The 24,196-nt window shown below is 37.5% G+C and overlaps 1 protein-coding gene across 1 annotated transcript in view; it reads right to left on the bottom strand.

The window, feature by feature from the left end:
• Window positions 1-20,069, bottom strand: part of OSTN (osteocrin) — a 36,289-nt gene extending 16,220 nt beyond the window's left edge. The window contains exons 1-3 of the mRNA XM_086319598.1: window positions 19,978-20,069; window positions 4,243-4,341; window positions 1,543-1,757 (exon numbers count right to left, since the gene is read on the bottom strand). Coding sequence (XP_086175724.1) covers window positions 1,543-1,757; window positions 4,243-4,341 — 314 coding nt within the window. The 5' untranslated portion in view covers window positions 19,978-20,069. The remainder of the gene's footprint in view (window positions 1-1,542; window positions 1,758-4,242; window positions 4,342-19,977) is intronic.
• Between the last annotated feature and the right edge of the window lie 4,127 nt (window positions 20,070-24,196).

The raw sequence follows: 24,196 nt of genomic DNA, 5'->3' as shown, positions 1-24,196 counted from the left end.
GTGTTGCTTTGAGAATCTTTCAGAACAGAAGCCTAGCAATTGCATCCTGTATGTTGAAAATCAAAGTGAAAGCAAAATCATTCACCAGGAACAAATGTGACAAGTCCTAGAATTCCAAGTGACCAAGAAAACTGGACTAAAGGATATGTAGATGAGTGCAGGAAGAAATGAGGTGTCAGTAAATGAAATTCTGCACAGGATTTCCTAAGGAGTTTGCTTTTATCTTGTAAGCAATGGGAACTTTTCACGAAGTGTTAGATAATTCCTCTGGTAGTAAAAGATACAATTGGTGATCTAAAAAAGTGAGGATGGTGGTGGAAGAAGAGATGAGGGAAGACTGGAGAAAGAAAAGGTGAAAAGATCATTTAGGCCAGAATTAGGAAAGTCTTCATGTGAAAGGCTATCTTGGAGATATTTTACATATATAACAAACAAGATTTAAAGAATTTAGTGATAAACGCAGTGTTTCAAGTGAAGAAAAGGAATCCTGTGAGCAAAAGGAATCCTGTGAGGAATCTTGTGATCCTAGTATATTCCCCAAATTCCAGACTATGGGAACTGGGTAGTCTCTTGGGCCACTGCTAATATGAAGTGTCTAGCACTTTCATGCATTGGAGAAGGAAATGGCAACCCCCTCCAGTATTCTTGCCTGGAGAATCCCAGGGACAGAGGGGCCTGGTGGGCTGCCGTCTATGGGGTCCCACGGAGTGGGGCACGACTGGAGCGACTTAGCAGCAGCAGCAGCAGCACAAGGAATAGATTTTGAAGAGGTATAAAATGAATTAAGTTTGGCATGACTGCTTTAAAGTACTGACAATTGCTCACTGATTAAAGAGAGATTTAATTACTTTAATTTTATTATAATAATTAACAGTTTGCAAAGTTCTCATTTGATTTTTATGGAAGTAAGTAATTATCCCCACTTTCCAGATAAATAAGCTGAGGATCACAGAGTGTAAGATCCTTATACAAATCACATGGCTAGAAATAATAAGAAATTTGACATAGACATATTTGTTTTGACTCTAGATCCTGAGAGATCTTCACTACCTTCTTGGTATAGGAGAGGAGACTTACTCATATCATTTGGAAAGCTTTGTAACAAGGGTAAAAATAAAAATGGAATTCTAGTTACCTCTATTAAAGAGAAAACTTAATTGACTGGAACATTTATCTCACAGTGTATACTTCTGCTCTTACCTCCCAAATGCTGTATGTCTTTAGTAATAATTCCTTTATATCTACATGCAACAGAATCTTCTTCAGAAAATATTTTGACAAAAATATTAGTGCATATTGTGCATATTAGTGGCAAATTCAATTTTAAGTACTTTGATAATTCAAGAATGGCAGTCATTTTGCTTCCCAAACTTTATTTCCAAAATGATGCCTTTAAACTCAGAAATGAGCTAAGATACTTTCAAATCTGTTTACCTACAAGACTTTCATTGTACTTTTTTCTAGGTAGAATTCTCCCTGTTTCTCAACCCAGTGTGGAGAAATTAGAAAATGAAAATGTTCCTTCTCCAAGAATGCACTTACCTCTGTTTACCTTTATGACTTACAGAGCCAGCTGAGAGTCTGTCCAGGGGAGAACCAAACCCAGAGAAGCTTCTTTTCTTCTTTGTTTCAATCACGTCATTCTCCAGAGACACAAGTTCATCAAGAAGTAAGAGTTTTGCTGCCAGGTCAGTGGCCGACTTCGCTTCTCTGACTGTGGGTGATGACTGAACACCTAAGACTCCAGAATCAAAGGCCTATTGGGCAAGAAAGGTGAGTCCATTCATTAAGAGAAAGAATATGCATACAATCATCTATCTATATTTGGATTTTACTATTTTTCAGCTGACATGTCTCAAAACTTGGTTTCTCACGGAGCTATGATCCAGAGAGAAAGACTTTTGAGGAGAAAAACACATAGGGTTGAAGCTTATCCAAAAGAAATGAAAATAACACACACATACACATATATACAAAGAAAAAAAGGATGAACTCCAGACCTGCCTCTAAAATTTAGTATATTAACTAATTATTTTTTCAGATTCTTTCCCAGTAACAACTGCATTCTTATTACTCTAACAGCGTTTTATCTATACTTCTTCCATCTCTACAATTATTACATTTTCCCCTGTATTATATTAACTAAAACATATGTATGTTGCATATTAAATTGTGAGTAACTTGAAGTCAAAGACTATGTCTAATCAGCTTTTTGTTTGTGCTATTCATTCCCTATTTCAGTATTTTTCTCATTATTATTGCACTAATTAGTACATTTCTGATGAATATTTACTGAATGAATTCCAAAAAAATATAAACCTCTTGCTGTTTTCTTTTCACTACTGATTCATTCATTCAAACCACTAAACATCCACTATGCAGGTCCTGTATTTGACCGAAGAGATACAAAAATAAGAAAAATCCAATCTGTGCTTTGAGGGAGCTTACCATCTCTACCAGTGTGATTTACTAACAAATAGCAATCAGTATCTACGGCGAGTCAGAGCTATCCCAAGAATTTTATTGTCCCATGTCAAATTTCTTTGTTTATTTACACATACTGCCACTTGGTAGTCCATCCAAGTCATAAAAGTGTGTAAGTGTCTGGTTTATGAAGTCTATCTTCCTTTCTCAGGCCCAATCACAACATTTAAAAAAAATGCTCCTATTAACAATCTGGAGTCATTCTGTAGTCCAGGGGATATAACTTCTTTCCTAAGAGTTTGAGAATATTCCCCTCTGAGAAGAAACATTAACTACAGCTGACTCTTGGTGTGAGCAGGACTTATCTTTTTTCACATCCTGTCTTTGTTTTTGAATTGTTTATCTCATTCTCTTTCTCTTCCGTTCATTTTTTTCTGCAATAAAATGAAAGAGTAGCACTTTCTAAACCTTTTCATCGTCGACTCAAACATTTTTCTTTTGGAATACTTGCAGTCTGCCTCAAAGCTCTTGATACTAATGGCCGCTGAACTTCTTTCCTAAACAAGTCAAATCTGCTCTAAATATGGCTAGTTCTTCTTGGAAAACTCCTCTTGCCCTGATCTTTCTGATTCCTATCAGGAGTGATTGACATCAGATCCTCTTGGCAGCAGAGGATGAGGCGGTTAGATATAATCCCCAGCTCAATGGACAAGAATTTGAGCAAACTCTGAGAGATAGTGAAGGACAAGGGAGCCTCGTATGCTGTAGTTCATGGGGTCTCAAAGAATCGGACACGACTCAGCAACTGAACAACAGCAACAAACTCTTCACTCAGTGCACACTCTGAATCCTCATATAATTCATTTGTTCCCTCTCTCTGCCTCTTTTCTATTCTGTCCTGAGTACTGCCATGAAGTAAATTATCTCCAAACACTACTTTCATCATATAAAAAAATTAAAAATCTGTATAACCCTTTGTTACTTACAGTGCAAACTCCAGAACTCCTTTTAAAAAATCTTAACTTCAGTTACTTCCCTGCATAAGCTTGGAAGCATAGAAACTAAAGAGGGAATAATCATTAGAAAGAAATGATGAAGATCAAGAGAAAAATCACAGGGCAAAGTTAAGAGATCTTTTATTATCTCTGAGAGTCCTCCAAAAAATATGTGTTAATTCTTCCTACTGATATACATACAAAGTCAAGTTTTCTTTCGTTTTAAAGATATTCCTAATCCTCCAGAAAAAAGGCACAAACCTTTTATAAAACTTGCCCTTCAGTAAAATGCGTTTCAGATTCTCACTTCATGCTATGTAAGCAAGTACAAAGAATGCATATTTCTCTTAAGATCAAATGATCCAAGTTAACCTTTCTCTGTGTCAGGATGTCCTCACATTTCTTTTCCTTTGTAGTTTAGTATTGGCAGCAAGAAAATATTTATAGTGTGATAAAATTTTGGCCAAGTGACTCAAATCCTGACATGTAAACAACTTTAAAGTTCACATAAAAGCACTTCATCTTTATATAATTCATTCAATTATGTATGTATATGGCTGAAATTATAATGAATTTTCTCCTAAAGTTTTTGGTTTATGGAATACCAATCTTTGTTGTGACTTACAGTTTTTTTTTTTCTTTTAAAGATTTATATACCAGGTTTTCTCTGAATCCATTGTGAGGACACAGCATAGGAAGAAATGTCTATTTACTTGATTTTTGTGTTATTGAAACTTCTCCGTATTTGTCAGCAGCACCTGCTACTGACCTTAGGAAAAATGATTTAAGTTCATTAAAAAACATGGCCCCTAGTTTCCATTACCTCTGTTGTGACACCCACTGAGAACACTTTTCCTGAGCTCCAGAGCATCAGTGTCATAGCCAGGATAAAATGTGTACTTGCTAATCTCCAGTCCAGCATCTAAGGGCCACACACAACAGGGTTAACATTCATTAGTTTGACATATAAAGATAGGAAACAAAAATGCCTGTAAAGCTTGTTATAGGCAGGTAATAAACTAAATTATTCAGCTTCTCTACATTGGAGTGCACCTTTGCAACACTTAAATTATACTTAATAGAGGCTGTCAATCTCCCAGAATGAATTCTATCAAGGCTTCATTTCCATGGAAACCTAGACTGGGGTCGTACAGCTATAATCATAATTTAACTAAAAAAACCCCAAGTCTGAGAAATCTAGTTTGTGGACCCTTATTCTTTGTAATCCACAGGTTACAACATCATGTATCTAAGGAGAAATGTGTTAAATTGACTAGGTATGATAAACCAACCCCTGCTGGGGTTTGCAGTGAACAAGACAGAATGTGCTGTGTCTAAAAGTAATTTTATATGAAATTTCAAAAACACCACTGTTCCAATAGTAGAATATCTTTATGTCCTGTGATTTAAAAGGATTTTTTTGAGCAAGATTCAAAAGGTGAACTTCATAGAAAAAATTAACAAATTACACTATATCAAAATTGAAATTTTCCATGTGATAAGGTACAGTAAACAAATTGCAATAAATAACAAATTACAAATGAAATGTATTTTGAACAGATATAAAAAAGCAAGATTAGCATTTTAAACATTTAAGTAACTGATAAATAAAATTTAAAAAACAGACACAATTAAATAAAAATGGGCCAAAGTTTATAAGAAAACATGTATTTGAAAGTTCATAGCCTCATTGTTTATAGCAGTGAAAAAATGAATCAACCCAAGTACCTTACTCAGAAGGAAATGGATTTGTCAGTTGAGTTACATTCATACTGTGGACTTAAAGCAAACGATTTAAATATATGTGTTATCTATAGTTCAAACAAACGATGTAAATGTTATGTGTAATTGTATGCATGGATTTAAAACAGAGCAGATTTGAGGGGAGATTAGAAATTCTAGAACAGTATATATGCCATGCTACCATTTACCTAAATTGGAAATACATAAAGCAATTTCCTGTATTTTGAAATCTATACCTGTAATTAAAATAGAGACCAACGGAAGTTGATTCATGACTGATTGCTTCTGGGGAAAGTGAGGGAGAATATAAGATTATGAAGAAAACATAAGGGACTCAGGTTTTACCTGTATATACACAGGAAAGCAAATAAGTCAAAAGGTTGCATTTATTAATTCTGTGTAGTAAGCACAAACGTGTGTCATTGATACTTTTATGAATTTTTACATTAATAAAGCACTATAAATCCAATTAAAGCTTATTTATAATATAGATTAGACCTTCTGGCTGCCAGTCTGACAGCTGGTTAAAATGGGAGGCCTTGTCCTGCTGGGAAAAGATCCCTGGCTTTGGGCTACCAATAAAAGCGACTCGACTTCTCCACTTAACGCATGACACTGGGAAGTCCCCCAGTTCATCATTAATAACAATTCTCAGCAAACTTCTGTTTCCTTAAAAAAGAAAAAAAATCATTTGGAAACCTGCAGGGAGCAAAAAGAAGAATTATTCAATCTGAATACTTGGATTTGAGACTCATATTTGCTTTAGTAATAGTATGGCCTTGCGTGTGTGTTACTTAATCTGTTGAAATTTATTTTCCATATTGGTGAAATGAGGAGTAATGCTGACTTCAAAAGAACTTTGAGAGGTTGGATTAATTCATGTATAAACTCTCCACCGCATATATTGTTCAGTTGCTCAATTGTGTCAGACTCTGTGACCCATGGACTGCAGCACGCCAGGCCTCCCTGTCCACCACCAGCTCCCAGAGCTTGAACAGACTCATGTCCATTGAGTCAATGATGCCATACAATCATCTCATCCTCTGTTGTCTCCTTCTCCTCCTGCCTTCAATCTTTCCCAGCATCAGGGTCTTTTCCAATCAGTCGACTCTTCACAGCAGGTAGCCAAAGTATTGACGTTTCAGCTTCAGCATCAGTCCTTCCAATGAATATTCAGGGCTGATTTCCTTTAGGATGGACTAGTCTGATGTCCTTGCAGTCCAGGGGACTCTCAAAGGTCTTCTCCAACAGCACAGTTCAAAAGTATCAGTTCTTCGGCTCTCAGCTTTCTTCACAATCCAACTCTCACATCCATACATGACTACTGGAAAAACCATAACTTTGGCTAGGTGGACCTTTGTTGGCAGAGTAATGTCTCTGCTTTTTAATATGCTGTCTAGGTTGCTCATAGCTTTTCTTCCAAGGAGCAAGCATCTTTTAATTTCATGGGTGCAGTCACCATCTGCTGTGATTTTGAAGCCCAGGAAAAGAAAGTATGTCACTGTTTTCATTGTATTCACATCTATTTGCCGTAAATTGATGAGAAAGGATGCCATGATCTTCATTTTTTGAATGTTACTCTCCTTTTTCACTTTCATCAAGAGGTTCTTTAGTTCTGCTTCACTTTCTGCCATAAGTGTGGTGTCATCTGCAGATCTGAGATTATTGATATTTCTCCTGGCAATTTTGTTTCCAGATTGAACTTCATCCAGCCCAGAATTTCTTATGATGTAATCTGCATAGAAGTTAAATAAGCAGGGTGACAATATACACCCTTGACGTACTCCTTTCTCAATTTGGAACCAGACTGCTGTTTCATGTCCGGTTCTAACTGTTGCTTCTTGTTCTGCATACAGATTTCTCAGGAGGAAGGTAAGGTGGTTTGGTATTCCCATATCTTGAAGAATTTTCCACAGTTTGTTGTGATCCACACAATCAAAGGCTTTGGCTCAGTCAGTGAAGCAGAAGTAGATGTTTTATCTGGAACTCTCTTGCTTTATCTATGATCCAAGAGATGTTGGCAATTTGATCTCTGGTTCTTCTGCCTTTTCTAAATCCAACTTGAACATCTGGAAGTTCATGGTTCACATACTGTTGAAGCCTGGCTTGGAGAATTTGAGCACTACTTTGCCAGCATGTGAGATGAGTGCAATTGTGGGGTAGTTTGAACGTTCTTTGTCATTGCCTTTCTTTGGGATTGGAATGAAAACTGACCTTTTCCCGTCCTGTGGCCACTGCTGAGTTTTCCAAATTTGCTGGCATATTGAATGCAGTACTTTCACAGCATCATCTTTCAGGATTTGAAATAGCTCAATTGGAATTCCATCACCTCCACTAGCTTTGTTTGTAGTGATGTTTCCTAAGGCCCATTTGACTTTGCATTCCAAGATGTCTGGCTCTAGGTGAGTGATCACACCATTAAGATATTTTTTGTATAGTTCTTCCGTGTATTCTTGCCACCTCCTCTAATATCTTTTACTTTTATTAGGTCCATACTGTTTCTGTCCTTTATTGTGCCCATCTTTGCATGATATATTCCCTTGGTAGCTCTTATTTTCTTGAAGAAATCTCTAGTCTTTCCCATTCTATTGTTTTCTCCTCTATTTTTTCACATTGATCTCTGAGGAAGGCTTTCTTATCTCTTCTTGCTATTCTTTGGAACTCTGCATTCAGATGGGTGTATCTTTCCTTTTCTCCTTTGCCCCATAGCTTCTCTTCTAAATAGAGCTGATCATGATTATTTCTCTAAATTAGGACAGAAGAAAACTAACAGGAAGAAATGTAAAAGTTATCTGGTAAAAAATACCAACCAAAAACTGCATTACTTATTCTTTTAGAAAATCAGGCATTGAATCTTATTTTTCCTTCTGATTTTGCTGATGTGTTTGACTTTCCTCAGCAAAAGGTAAGATATATTAAAAATATAACATTTTTTTACAATGATCTCATATTTCTGGCATATCTTTAAAAAAGTAACTCTTCTATTCACTCAAAGATAAGCTTATAATTGTGATGTTTTCTTTCCACTCTTTTTTTAAACAGTCTCAAAATTTTTCAATTTTATAAGCTTTCCTGTGTGGACTTTCTTCATCTATTTTTATGCACATTTTACTAACCAGGTTTCTCTTCATCTCTGCAATCTTATAAATGGCACAGGATGATGGGTGTTTATAATATTGATGATTATGTCTGAGGCATATATTTTTGTTCTTGGGTGTATATAGGAAAAAAGTCATAATGTGTCATCTTACAGATAACCACATCCTGATTATTTGGATAGGGAGAAATAAAAATAAATGCTGAGTTTAAATACACACATTTAACGGTTTAAAGCCATGCTTGTAGCCAGTTAACCAAAAGGCCAAGTTCCTAAATATGGCATTTGGTACACTAATGAAAACAAACACCCTGGCACCTGCCACACAAAAGACATTTGATTAACTTGTTGAAACTTGATTGCTACAAAATTAGAAACAGGAAATTATAGGGAGGGAAGGAAAAGACCAGGTTGAGCTCCATTTCCCTATTTTGTTGATAGTGGATAAATTTAGTCCATGACTAAAAATCTACTCAGCACCATGTACACTGCGAATTCCAGAAAGAACATTCAGAGGATGTTCATTGTGTGAATATATGACAGTGGAGGCACCTGGAGTTATTTTTTGTACAGCCATAATTTTCATTGAGAAATTTTTGAATAACAGTTCTCCAACGCGAGGAGTTTCCAAATAGACAGTGGGCATGAGCTCTACCTTATAAGATTAGGCGTGTACTTCATTTTCAGTCCATTGGTCTACCATGTCTACATATTGTCACTAATGATATTGCTATTGAATAAACAAACGTCTTACATTGTGTAACATCTTAACCTTTGCTTCAAAGATTTTTCATATGCAAGAACTCACTATACCCTGAAGGGATCATCCAATCTGTGGCTGGAGTTGTGGTGGGAGGAGGAAGACCTGATGGTTTGTCACTGAAGTTTGGGTTGCAGATAGACATTTATTATAGCCACAAGGCTTCCCTTGTGGCTCAGCTGGTAAAGAATCTGACTGCAATGTGGTAGACCTGGGTTGGATCCCTGGGTTGGGAAGATCCCCTGGAGAAGGGAAAGGCTGCCCTCTTCAGTATTCTGTCCTGGAGAATTCCACGGACTACAGTCCATGGGGTTGCAAAGAGTCGGACGTGACTGAGCAACTTTCACTTTCATATATATTTCTTTAAAACATTGACAGTGCACACTGACATGTTAAAAATTCTGATATAATTTATTTAAAATAAGATTAAATGAGAAGTCTGCTAAAACAAAAAAGATGTTTGCATTATTGACCATCAGTGCTGCAGTGAGTCATCGTTATTATGAAAAATAATCTCTAAAGTGGACTGGGCTAGGAAAAGATTGGCAACCATTCTTTGAGGGCTGGTATTGAAGAAAACCAAATCACTCAGGTTACTAAGGCAATTTCTCAACAAGGTCTGACTTAGATATAGTGGGTCTAACCGTTAGAAATTCATGAGAGGACTAAATTTTTAGGTTTAGTCTAGATAATTCTTTGGATGTTTTATATTACTAATTTCTTAATTGGAAATATACAAAATAGACTCTATCCACATTACTTTCAACAGAAATTAAAGGCTTAATTAAAGATAAAGTACTTAAAAAAGTAATTAAACTTAAAAATCCTCTCCCACTGTGACATGGCAGGCATTTAAGTGAGATTTAACAGGACATGTTGTGAAAGGTCCCTAGTTCTATCACTGGGAAATGGCCTTGTGAGCCTGCACATAACACTCCTCAAACCTTCTTTCTCTGAAAACAGGCATGGTCTTCTAGGCAAGTGGTGGGTCACCTTGGTCCCACAGTAAAACTGAAAAGCAGAGTAAATTCGAAAGCATACCCTTTGCATGCTAAGTTGCTTCAGTTGTGTCCGACTCTGTGTGACCCTGTGCACTGTAGTCCCCCAGGATCCTCTGTCCATGAGATTCTCCAGGCGTGAATTATGGACTGGGTTGCCATGCCCTTCTCCTGGGCATCTTCCCAACCCAGGGAGTCTCTTATGTCTCATGCTTGGGCAGGTGGGTTCTTAACCACTATTGTAACCTGGGAAGCCCGATATTGTAGGCTACTTCTACAGTGTAGCGTTTATCCTTCTCCATGAAGCCATGCTCGCCCGAGTCATTTTAGTAATGGAGGAAAGCTTCCAGTATAGCAGATAATAGAGTAACTACCTTTTTTCTTATTGTAAAGGTGCATCTAAGGGACAATGGTTAACACAAAGTCTGTATGATAGAGACCTGAGCTAGGGGTTCTGAGACTCAGGCCCTGCTCTTGCTTGGCTGTTATTTCACTATACGATTTTGGGCAAATGACCTCTAAAGTTGCTTCTAGCTTTTGTAAAGACTGTTGCTGAATCCGACTGTTTTCTGATGGAAGCACAGACACTGTATGTTGTTGGTGTAGGTTTGGCTGAGAAAACCTTTCTGCCCTCCCTCAAATCAGGTGGGTCTATGCATAAGACTTTGCATTTAGGTTTTCACATAAAAATACTTCTCATTAATTTAAAGTATTTCTAACTGAAAAGAGAGGGCCTTCAAGTCTTTGATTTTAAGATTTCATTTGCAGTGATTCGATTTTATAAGTGTATTTTAAGAAAGAAAAAAATGCTATCAATTAAGTTATGACATGCAATCAGGTGTAAGGACATCCCTGTGTCTCAGTGGTAAAGAATCTGTCTGCCAATTCAGGAGACACAAATTTGATCCCTGTGTTGGGAAGATCCCCTGGAGAAGAAAATGGCAACCTGATCTAGTGTTCTTGCCTGGGAAATCGTATGGACAGAAGAGCCTGACAGGCTACACTTCATGGGGTCGCAAAAGAGTCAGACAAGACTGAGCGACTAAACAACAACAGCAATCAAGTGTAAGGTGTTCCAATTTTAGAGAGGTTCAAGGTGCACAGAAGGGATGAAATAAGCTATATCTATTTACTTTCAAATATTTACTTCAAGTTTTTTTTCTCATCATTCTTAAGACAGTATACTCAGTTCCCCCACACTTTAGAAACAAAGATGTTAGAGCTGAGGGAGGATCCAGATGCCCTGGTATGCAGCAGTTATGTCTGCTTTTTGGGGGTGAGAGAAAGGATTGTGTAATATTTAATGTATTATTAGCTATAAATTTTAAAAAATCACATAATGTTGGGAGTTCCCTGGTAGTCCAGTGGTTGAGAATCCAGCTTACAATGCAAGGGATGTGGGTTCAATCTCTGGTCATGGAACTAAGATCCCACTTGCCTCGGGGCAACTAGTGTTGCCCAGGCACAGCCAGTGTTCCCCAACTAAGATCCTGCATGCTGCAACTAAGACGTGATGCAGCCAGAAAATGACTAAATTTTTTTTAAATCACATAATGTTAAAAAATTTAAAGATTTGACTGAGTTCCTGTTCCTCTGTATTTGTTATTAATAGTGTGTCTATCAAGGTAAAATAATCATTTGACTCTTTTCAGAGTACTCACAAGTCTTAGTTTTAGTGGATGTGCCCAGTCTTTTCAGTTGTGTCTGACTCTTTGTGACCCCATGAACTATACTCCACCAACCCCATAGACTGTATATAGCCACCAGGCTCCTCTGATCGTGGGACTCTCCAGTCAAGAATACCGGGGTGGGCTGCTGTTTCCTACTTCATATATTAATGGATACAAAATTAATACAAAATAATTTTAAATACAAAAGTAAGACTTTTTGATAATAGGAAATTTCAGATATATATAGAAAACATATATTTCTGTGACGGTGAGGAAAACTCAGAATCAGACTTGAAGGATAGGGATAATTCTCCTTGTTGTGCTAGTTAACCTTGAGCAAGATGCCTAAACTGTCAAGTTGTCTAATAAACCTCATGTATGATCTCACATTTTAATTAATTAAATTTGTTTAATTTAGAATTGTTTAATTTACAAATGGCACAAATCATTATGGATTTGCCTTGTTTGCTGAACAAGAGCAATAAAACATGTACTTTTATGTTTAATATTTTTATTGAGAATGTATAAAGATATACATTTATCTGTAAAAAAACACTGCATCATTCTAATTTTATCATAGGTAAAATTTTTCAATGGAAACTCTAAATTTTGCCTGAAACCATTTTGTATAAAAATAATTATTATTGAGCCCAAGGCAGGTATTTGAAGTCAAGTCCTTCCAGGGAAAGTAAAGCTTATACCCACAATGACTTAGGGGACTTGGGGCCATCTTTGAAGTCAATCAGCAAAGTCTATGTTAAAAAATCAAGAGGATACAGAACAGTTTGACATTATAGGCATAATCTTAATGTTTCAATGAATGACATTCGAACAGGCATTAAGGTTGTTTCTAGTTTTCATTGATGAGGGAAGAAACCAGGTACTTGAGACACTCTCCTGCTGGAAAGCAGAGACTTGGACGCTGGAATGTCTCCTTTATTGGTGCTGCCATGCCACAACCTTTGGTGCAGTCGGCTCCACAAACAAGAGAACTAATCGTGGCTAAGGCACTTAGAACTTCAGAAGTGGGTATTACTTTCAGATCCTCTTAAACTCAAATACTTAATTTAAAGTCATTGAGGATTTTCACCCAAGAGCAATTGAACTACAGCTGGTTGCTTCTATCACTAGCATATACATTGTCTATATCATTCTCACTGAAATACATCTGAGAAATACTTGGTGTTTATTTTATTTAAAATTCTCTGTGTAAAATTTGCTCTTTTTAGTAGATTGTGTGATGGGCATTTGCTTGATATATTGAGTATGATTTTGAAAAGAAGGTGCAAATTGAGACTGAGAAACTTAACATTTCATTTAAAAAAAAAAAAATGAAAATGTCAGGAATGCATTCTTTCTCATTTCTCATTGTTCTTCCATCAGCGGTAGTCAATTTTCCGAAGTCACAAAGCCAGTTAGAAGAGCCAGAACAACAACGTAATGCTTTCAGCCTCTCAGTTTCATGCTTCTTCAAGTTTAACTTATTTGTGGAAGTATAAAGCACTTTCCCATCTCCAAAACAAATTGCTTATAAAGTCAGATGTGTATGGATGAGGTGTTCTTAAGGTGGCAGACACCTGCATTTTAAAATGACTTTCCCTGAGTACTACAAATCAGGAAGAATGATAATTTACTAGTATACATGTGTTAAGTGACTTTATTCTGTCTGGCACCATTTTTGTTCTTTTTCAGACACTATTGTCTTCCAAAATCATAAAACTTTGTTGTTAAACCTCAATTTTTTTTCCATTTTGAATTTTCAACCATACTGCTAGTATCTTTCTTGCACACATTTAAGAAGTTTGAAACCTACCATGATATTAGTAAGATCACATTATTAAAAAGCCCAGATAAGTAAACTATTTAAATGTTGCTGTAAATTCCTTGAGGGCAGGAACTATGTCATGTTCACTATTTTATCTCAGCACCCAACATAATGCCTGGCAGGGAGTCAGTATTATGTGTTGAAAGAATGAATGAATGAAGCCGCCCTCTGTGGTAGGTAAACAGAAAGGAGGGACAGATACTAAGTGATATGGAAACTAAGGCTTAGTCATGGGAAGAGATTTGCCCAACTTTTATACCTACAATAATATGTGATGAAGTTATGCCAAACTCCTGGTATGTCTGTTCATATTTCACATCACAGATTCTCATTCTAATGAGAGGGACATGTGTCCTTATTCCCTAATCATTATTCCAGTAAAGTTTAAGATTTCTCCTTATCAAACACTAATTTGCATTCTGATCCGTGAAATATTGTAAATTTCTTCATAGTAAATTATGTCCTCTAGAAATAGAAGAGAACTTCATGTATGATTGTTAACAGTTAATAATGGGAGAAAAAAGAATCTTCAAAACTAGAGACAGGGAAATGTAGATAGACTTGCACATACACATGCTATTTGGTCATTTGATACAAGCCATTTTTATGTGGTATGAAAAGGCATTCAGAGAGTAAAGTTGGATGAATGTAGTTAAATATGGCATATATATGCATCAGGATAATATGGACTATTACCACCTCCTTCACTTTTTACTCCACTTTGTAATTGCATATACTATTTAATGGGCTTCCCAGGTGGTGCTAGTGGTAAAGAACACATCTGCCAGTGCAGGAGACATGAGAGACGTGGGTTTGATCCCTGAGTCAGGAAGATTCCCTGAAGGAGGGCATGGCAACCTGCTCTAGTATTCTTGCTTGGAATTCTTGCCTCTGTCCCATGGATAGAGGAACCTGGGGGGCTATAGTCCATGGGGTCACACAGATTTGGACACAACTAAAGCGACCAACCTAGATAGTATATTGAAAAGCAGAGACATTACTTTGCCAACAAAGGTCCATCCAGTCAAGGCTATGGTTTTTCCTGTGGTCATGTATGGATGTGAGAGATGAACTATGAAGAAAGCTGAGCGCCGAACAATTGATGCTTTTGAACTGTGGTGTTGGAGAAGACTCTTGAGAGTCCCTTGGACTGCAAGGAGATCCAATCAGTCCATTCTGAAGGAGATCAGCCCTGGGATTTCTTTGGAAGGAATGATGCTAAAGCTGAAACTCCAGTACTTTGGCCACCTCATGCAAAGAGTTGACTCATTGGGAAAGACTCTGATGCTGGGAGGGATTGGGGCAGGAGGAGAAGGGGACGACAGAGGATGAGATGGTTGGATGGCATCCCTGACTCGATGGACGTGAGTCTGAGTGAACTCTGGGAGTTGGTGATGGACAGGGAGGCCTGGCGTGCTGCGATTCATGGGGTCGCAAAGAATCAGACACGACTGAGCGACTGAATTGAACTGAAACTGACTTAGCCGGAGAAGGCAATGGCAACCCACGCCAGTCTTGCCTGAAAAATCCCATGGATGGAGAAGCCTGGTAGGCTGCAGTCCATGGGGTAGTTAAGAGTCGGGCACAACTGAGCGACACTTTCACTTTTCACTTTCATGCATTGGAGAAAGAAATGGCAACCCACTCCAGCATTCTTGCCTGGAGAATCCCAGGAATAGAGGAGCCGAGTGGACACGACTGAGCGACTGGACTGAACTGAACTTAACTGAAGCGACTTAGGAGAAGGAAATGGTAACCCACTCCAGTGTTCTTGCCTGGAGAATCCCAGGGACAGGGGAGCCTGGTGGGCTGCCGTCTATGGGGTCGCTAAGAGTCGGACACGACTGAAGCGGCTTAGCAGCAGCAGCAGCAGAAGCAGCAGAGCGACTTAGCCTGTATGAATACTATTTAATAAAATAGTAAATTACATTTCAATTACATTAAATTAGACAATATAATCGATGAAAAAATACTCTAAAATATAAATAAAAGCCAAAAATATATTTTGTAATACTCAACAAGATGCATTTATTAGGTATATGCTATTTATTAGGCACCAGGGATATAAACATGAATGAGACACTCTTTCTGTCATCCAGTTGCTCACAGCCTGGCGGAGATGAAAACTCCTTGGCCACTGGCTCTGCCCAGCCAATGATTTCCTCCTGCAAGAGCAGACTCTTCCTGTAATTCTTTCATTTCCTTCAAGTACAGTTGATTATGTCTGCAAGGTACTTTATTATTTTGAAATCTGTCTATCTCCTTTCATCCTCCTAATAGTCAAGCTATGATTTATATGGAAAATATTATAATTCTATTTTTTAATAGATGAACTGACCCAACTCGGGTTACTTCCTCATCTCCTGACTCCTGGTATTGTAGTTATACTTTCTAATCCAAGAAAAGTGAGTTAGTAGAAAGAGACTGGTTGTTCTTAAGTTACACAGACTTGAATATGACTCTTGACTGGAAATGTTACTTAGCTTCATTGTTTTTAATATATTCACCAGGAAAATGGGGCAAAAACTTACTTTTTAGGCTTATTGTAAGGACTAGAAATAATACAGGTACAGGGACAGGCATAAAGTGATAACTTATTAAATAATAGCTATTATTATCCTGATATTAGGCGCTTCCCTCCTAGCTCAGTCGGTAAAGAATCTGCCGGCAGTGCAGGAGACCTGGCTTCCATTCCTGGGTTGGGAAGATCCCCTGGAGAAGGAAATGACAACCCACTCCAGTATTCTTACCTGGAGAATCCCATGGAAAGAAGACCCTGGCAGGCTACAGTCCTTGGGGTTGCAAGAGTTGGAAATGGCATAGCGACTAAACCACCACATCCTGGTATTGCCTTCTAAAAATGGCAACTTGTCAAAATATTCTTTTTATTCTTTTATTTTTATGAAAAAATTTTATCCTTGTTCACTTTAAGGAGTAAAATTGGACGTTGGAATCTAGAATTATAGAATAGTGATAGAAAATAAAATATAATGAAATAATATTGACTGAGGGAAGGAAATTTTACTAAAGAGTTATAAATGGCAATTACTTTTAACATTTAATGTTATAGTATACTATGTATTATCATTAATTTCAGCCATAATACTTCTATTAAAATATTAGTGTAAAACTATGAACAATATCTGGCTTCCCAGGTGATACTAGTGGTAAAGAGCTTGACTGCCAATGCAGGAGACATAAGAGATGTGAGTTTGATCCCTGGGCCAGGCAGATCCCTTGCAACTCAGTCCAGTATTCTTGCCTGGAGGATCCTATGGACAGAGGAGCCCAGTGAGCTACAGTCTATGGAATCGCAAAGAGTCAGACATGACTAAAGCAACTTAGCAAGCATGCACCCATGAACAATATCATAATGAAAAGAAAACAAAGGGAAAAATCTGTTATACTTAAAATATAATTATTCTTCAAACTCTTATTATATTAACCAAAGTAAAATTTTAATTGAATTTTAAATGATTTATATTTTGTTTTATGGTTCATAAAATATCTCTATTAATTTTATTTTTTTTTTTAAAATCACTAATTATGTTGAGTCATGGTTTTCCTACAGTTTTTGTAACGTTGACAGTATAGCATACTGAGGCTGTGTAATGGAAGTGGAGCCAACGTGGTTGTTATGGTAGTTAAGGACTTCACTACAGGGACTGGACTGTACACAAACATGGGAGCAGTCAGGAAGGGATGGACTATGGAAGAGGAAGAGGAAGAGATGTCACTGTTTAAACATCTTAGTGCCCTGGCATGGATGGACAAGTCAGAGTTTGCAAGGAAATTCAACCACCAATGTGGGAACACAGGGAAGTCATGGAGAAATCCATGGAAAGGCTCTTGGAGAGGACCATGCAAAGCCACAGCTCTTACTTGGTGGGCCAATAGCCAAGTTATCAGTGGTGGCCCAGCTGATATTTTAAAGGTGCATTTTTCACAATGGTTAGAGCCTTGTATCTTAGGAACATAGAGTTTTAGAAAAGAAGGAGGCTATCATCAGCAACTGGAATTTACTATTTTCAGTAAGGGTTTCTCTGATAGCTCAGTTGGTAAAGAATCCACCTGCAATGCAGGAGACCCCAGTTTGATTCGTGGGTCGGGAAGATCCCTGGGAGAAGGAATAGGCTACCCACTCCAGTATTGTTGGGCTTCCCTTGTGGCTTAGCTGGAAAAAAATCCACCTGCAATGTGGGAGACCTGGGTTGGATTATTGGGTTGGGAAGATCCTCTGGAGAAAGGAAAGGCTACCAACTCCAGTATTCTGACCTGGAGAATTCCATGGACTGTATAGTCCTTGGGGTCACAAAGAGTTGAATACGACTGAGAGACTTTCACTTTTCACTCTCAGTCTCAGTAAATGGAGAGAGCCAGACTCAAAGGTAATTAACTTGTCTAAGCAAGAGGAGATGAAAGGGAGATATAAAATGGATGGAGAGGGGGTAAGCAGAAGGAGGCATGGCAGAAGAGTTGGTTCTGGAGGGAGTGTGTGCTTTGTGCTGAGACCAGAGCTGATGAGGCATCAATAAGGGAGAAAAGGCAAAACTGAGTAACAGCCAGTTCATGCCGACCAAAGCACCGGTAATTACTGGCCAGTGATGCTAACCACTGTTCCTGTGAGGTGCCCTGAGAATTATTTGGAGAAAGGAGGAGAACTCAGTTAAAAACATCTCTAATCAGAGAGATCTTCAGGGACATAGAAATTGGCCCATGTAGAGAGGTGCCCAGGGCAAGGAGGGAACTTGTGTCTCCTCATTTGTATACACACAAACTCTAGTTTTACTAGGAAAGAAGGAAGCCCCTGGGAAGCTGTGTAAAAGCTGATAAAGCTGGGACTGAGATTAGAAGGCTGTTTTCCTGACTCCAAAGCTTGTGTTCCTCTGATAACATGGAATCTAAGCAAAGATTGTCTGGTGGGTACAGATCACAGTGGATGAATTGTTGGTAAGAAGGTTAAATTAGATGATATCTAAGGATTAGCCCCAAGATTCTGTGATACTGATTCTTCATTCTCTAATATAGGGAAAAATGATAGATGTGGGAGCTTCCCAGGTCATTCTCACATTCAGTACCACTGGCCCTTTTAGTTCTTCTGTCTTTTTCAATGATAACAAAATGTAATGGAGCGCCACTCTGTGCTTAAGCTTGCCTGAAGCTGCACAACTGCATAATGACAGAGTTGGGATAATATTTTGAGACTGCTCAATTTGAGTTCTGTTCCAATCTAATTTTATTAACTAATGTTCAAATCATGAAAATATTTGAATAAATTAAAATTGCACCCCTAAGGTCCCCAAACCTAGTCTTTAAGCATAACTGCTTCTTTATTGCCCATGATTCATTGTCTTAGAATCAGTTAAGAACCCTGAGAAATAAAGGGAGAAAGCAAATAACCTTAAATACCTAAATTAACTTGCTGAATGAAGCCACATTCAATTAACTTATAAAGAGGAGACTTGAATGCGTATCTACAGGAAGCTCTCCTTAGAAAAGTTATGTAAGAGTGCTGAAGAGTAATACCAAATTAAAGAGAAGACACAAAATGTGCCTGATGTTTGTGGGAGACCATTAAATATACTGCTATCAATTCTATAGCTTACCTGAGCACTGAAATCATCGTAAATCATTGTTTATCTAATTTCTAGAGAGATAACTCAGAAATACATAGTAGTCACTTTCCTAAACCTATGGAACCTATAAATGGAATTCAAAAGAGTCATATTTTGTTTTGCTAGAACTGAATTTGTAGACTGTACACTGTTTCCACAGATCAAAACTTGAAACAACATTTAAAATTTTTTCTTAAACAGAACTCAAGCATATGTTTCAGATTAACACTTAATTCAATCATTAATAGCAAGAGTACTTCAAATACTGAAGAATAAACATGACCTAAGTCTATTTTAAACTAGGTTATTAGTATCATATTTGCCTATTTGGGTTCATAAGAATAAAAGCACTGGATAGTATAGGTTTGAAGAACATAGAGCATATAATTTGGTTAATATAGGGATGTTTCTTAAGTTCTAATTTTAACAGAAATAAAGATAAGAGAGAAACTTTCTTTTCTACCTAGGTTTTTAGAATCAGGCCACTTTGTAACTTTAAAAATTTCCTAACACTGGACATATTTGATAAAAGCAAAATTAATATATCTAACACTCTTATAGGATCATTATTTTGAGTTCCTTTTCTCTTTATTTTGAAATAGAATATAAAAGCAAAAACAATATAATAAATACAAAATGCCTGAGCAAACAATTATCTCTACCCTAAGTTTACATTACAAAATATCTTAGGTATTTTACTCATTTTAGAGAGGATAATATTCCCCAAAACATTTCTAATTTTAACAAAATCAAGATATAATCAAAGCATTTGAAAAGTAGTCAAAAACTTAAAAAAAAACAGTTAAAAGGAAAAAGCCTAACTCTTTATCAGCTTTTATATTTAACTTACCTTGTGAAAAATCAGGAGAGTCTAACTTTAGAGTCCTGTCTGTGCAGTTTCTCCCAAACTCAGCTCTGATGGTGAGTTTTCTGTCTGAGTTTTTATAGTCTCAGTTATACACCCCTCACTCCAATCCCTGCCTTTGCTTTCTCTTACATCATTTCTACAGATTTTCCACTGAACATTTTCCCAAGCTTCTTCTCAATCTCTCTCTCTCATTCTTTTCTCTCTCTTTCTTCACCTCTGTCTCTCTTTCTCTGTTTCTATCTCCTATTCTTCTTTTTCATATTTATTCTATCTATTGTTTTGACCATGGAATTTAAGTAGCAACGGGAGCATCAGCTCTGGAAAATTTAAGTATACATTTAGTATTGCGTTCAGTCTTGGACTCATCACCTCTTCCTGAGGTTTCAGTCCAGCTCTGATAATTACAAATCACATTTGCGAAATAAAATGCACTAATATTCATTAAATAGAAAGTCACTAGGCCATTTCAAAAAAAGATTTAGGGAAACAAAATCAGAAACACAAACTGATTTATTGGTGTATATTTTGGACTCTTAAATTAAATGATCATGTGTGGAAATGGTGACTAGTTTCAGCCTCAGTCAGGTACACAGCTTGAAACTGACAGCTACTTCATAATTAACTTTGCTATACTGGGAAGGCTGTCACTTACAAACCTATAAATACTGAACTGTGACATGTGGGCTATAAATGCATACATTGTACTCATTTTCATCTTGCTTTTGTTCTCTTGTTTTTTAATTTCCTTTTAACTAAACATTCTTGCCTCTGTCTGAAAATTTCCTTCATTCCCATTTCTCGCTAATCACATTTGAAACTTTACATACATGAGTTATAAAAAATAAGTTATTAAGTCCTTAAAGGAATATGTTGTCAGATCATTATTAGCTCACTTAAGTCACCAGTAGATTCCCACTTGACAGATAGAGACTGAGGCTAGGTAAATGATTTAATGAAATCACACAGCTAGGAAGCAGCATTAGAGCTAGATTTCAAATACAGATCTTCTTAATTCCATATCCAGTTCTTTTCCCACAACTTCATTCTGTCCCATTATTTAAGAAGTTGGAAAAGAGAATCCAAACCAGATTAATTGGCACAAATAGAAATAAATTTGTTCTTTTGGTTTTACTTTAAAAGCCATTTTCAAAACTTCTGGCTAGTGTAGGAACTATTACATGGTTTACTTAGATCTAGATGGAGAACTGACCAGACTGTACTGAATTGGTGGGACAGTAAAATGCTTCATTTTTATGAAGGGTTTCCAGGGATAACATATGTCTCAACAAGCTTGAAATTTGAGTAGTTGGCAGCAATAGTTCACAAGTCAAGATAAAAATACAGCCTAATCGTGGATCCTTGTTTAGACATTACTGCAATAAAACGATTATGTTAACTTGAATCCACATGATGGAAAACTCTCAATATAGATTTAATGGATTTGTCATAATGCTACTAGAAGCTGATATTCTTGATGTACCTTCTACCCTTATTTGAAAGGCCTCCCTTAGAGTGCTGACAAGTGATATCTGTGGCTGATTTATTCCAGATCTATCCCTGCTTAGACAGTCCAAAGATTCCACCCTATTTGTGGATTTTGTTGACCTAATTCAAAAATTTGACTTAACTGTTCTGTAGCAGTAGAAATAGCAACAGTTTATTCCAGGAACATAACCATGGTACATTTAAGCCATTTATACAGGCTTCTCCACATTATAAAGCCCTATGTAAATTACTTATACATTTATACATAATAAAGAAAGTATTACTTAAAAGAGAGAGTAGAAATAGAAGCATATGAAGACACTGAAGGAGAAAAAACACCCAGTAATAGAGAGACTAAGATGAAAAAGGGAAAAAGTATTACTAAAAACTTACATCATTATTTAATTATCATAATAACCTTATTGCTGCTGCTGCTAAGTCGCTTCAGTCGTGTCCGACTCTTAGCGACCCCAGAGATGGCAGCCCACCAGGCTCTGGGATTCTCTGCCATCCCTGGGATTCTCCAGGCAAGAACACTGGAGTGGGTTGCCATTTCCTTCTCCAATGTATGAAAGTGAAAAGTGAAAGTGAAGTCGCTCAGTCATGTCCCACTCTTAGCGACCCCATGGACTGCAGCCTACCAGGCTCCTCCGTCCCTGGGATTTTCCAGGCAAGAGTACTGGAGTGGGGTGCCATTGCCTTCTCCTAATAACCTTATTAATGAGTCATTATTATTACTATTATTATATAACAGATGGAGAAACTAAATATCAAATATGTGAAAGGGTAGCCAAAGTGCTCACACTTAAAATGATACACACTGCTGTGTATAAAATCGATAGCTACTGAGAACCTAGTCTATGGAGAAGGCAATGGCACCCCACTCCAGTACTCTTGCCTGGAAAATCCCATGGATGGAGGAGCCTGGTGGGTTGCAGTCCATGGGGTCGCTAAGAGTTGGACACGACTGAGTGACTTCACTTTCACTTTTCACTTTCATGCATTGGAGAAGGAAATGGCAACCCACTCCAGCGTTCTTGCCTGGAGAATCCCAGGGACAGCGGGGCCTGTTGGGCTTCCGTCTATGGGGTCACACAGAGTCGGACTCGACTGAAGCGACTTAGCATCAGCAGCAGCAGCAGCACAGGGAACTTGTCTCAATGCACTGAAGTGATCTAAATGGGAAGAAAATTTAAAAAGAAAATGGGACGTATGTATACATAATAACTGATTCATTTTGCTGTACAGCAGAAACTAGTACAACATTGTAAAGCGACTATACGCCAATAAAATTTTTTTAAAAAGTGATGAGGCCAGAAGACTTAGCTTTCTGTATCATTCAGGATTCTGGCAATAAAGAAATGGTACATTCAAATTGAATAATTTGAGAATAATTTAGTGTTGGCAGGGTGTGGAGGAACGAGAAAGGATTGTGCAGTATACTGAACCCCCAATAATAGCCAGGTATTTCTAAACCTGAAGGATTAAAAGTGAGATTACAGGGACCCAGAACAGAGGGATCTTGGTAGAGAAAGTTTCTTGGCAGAAGTGTAACTTTTCATCAAGGGACACAGGTAGTTAAGAGTGATCTACAAGGGAGGGAACCTAGAAGGCAAACACTGAGATTTCACTCTGCTTCCTGGACACAATCTCCTGTTGTATTTACCTCTGGTCAAACCTGAGAGATAAAGGACTCAGCATGTTGTTTAACCTCAAAATTGCACCAAGAGACATACAAATGGCATTCCTTGTAAAGATCAACTTGAGTGTGAATGCCACTGTTACCCACATTGTTATGCCATACTTCCTAATGTTTTTTTTAAAGTCAGGTTTATTGAAGGATAATTTACATAAACAAAATTCACCCTTTTAAAGTGCACAGTTTGATGAGTTTTGACAAATGTAGACAGTATGTATCCTCCACTACAATCAAGATAAAGACCATCTCTATAGGCACCCCACCCCCACCCCACTGCCCTTTACAGTTAATTCTCTACCCAAGTCCTAGGTCCTGTTAACCACCCATCTGATTTCTGTCTCTATAATTTTGCCTTTTCCAGAAGGCTTTAGGAAATTATACAGTATGTAGTCTTCGGTGTCTGGCTTCTTTTACTCAGAATAAAGCTTCTGAGGTACATCCATATTACTAGATGTACCAGCACTTGGTTTCTTTTTAAAATGGGAATGTTCTTTTGAGTAGATGTGCCACATTTGCTTAATCATTTACCAGTTGGTGAAAATTTGAATTGCTTCCAGTTTTTGGTGATTATGAATAAAGCTGCCAGAGTCATTAACATAGAAGTCTCTGAGTGGATATACATTTTATTTTCACCTGGGCAAATATAAAGAAATGGGATTTCTAGATCACATGGCAAGGGTATGTTTAACTTAATAAGAAATAGCCAAAATGATTTCCAAAGTCGCTCTACCATTTTGCATCTCCACCAGAAATGTATGAGAGTTCTAGTTACTCAGCATCTTGCTAGCATTGGACAGTCGTTGCCGTTTCCAAAAATTTAGCCTTGCTAATAAATGTATACTGGTATCTAGATGTACTTGGGACTTCCTCAGGGGCTCAGCGCTAAGAATCTGTCTGGAATGTAGGAGACGTAGGAGACATGGGTCCAGTCCCTGGTTGGGAAAGATCCCCTGGAGGAGGGCGTGGCAACCTACTCCAGGATTCTTGCCAGGAAAATCCCATGGACACAGAAGCCTG

The sequence above is a fragment of the Bos grunniens genome, chromosome 1 (genome assembly GCF_055505025.1).
Source record: "Bos grunniens cultivar Pamir isolate PY7600 chromosome 1, Bosgru_T2T1.0, whole genome shotgun sequence".
Classification (NCBI taxonomy): Eukaryota; Metazoa; Chordata; class Mammalia; order Artiodactyla; family Bovidae; genus Bos; species Bos grunniens.
This window is presented reverse-complemented; position numbering and strand designations above follow the sequence as displayed.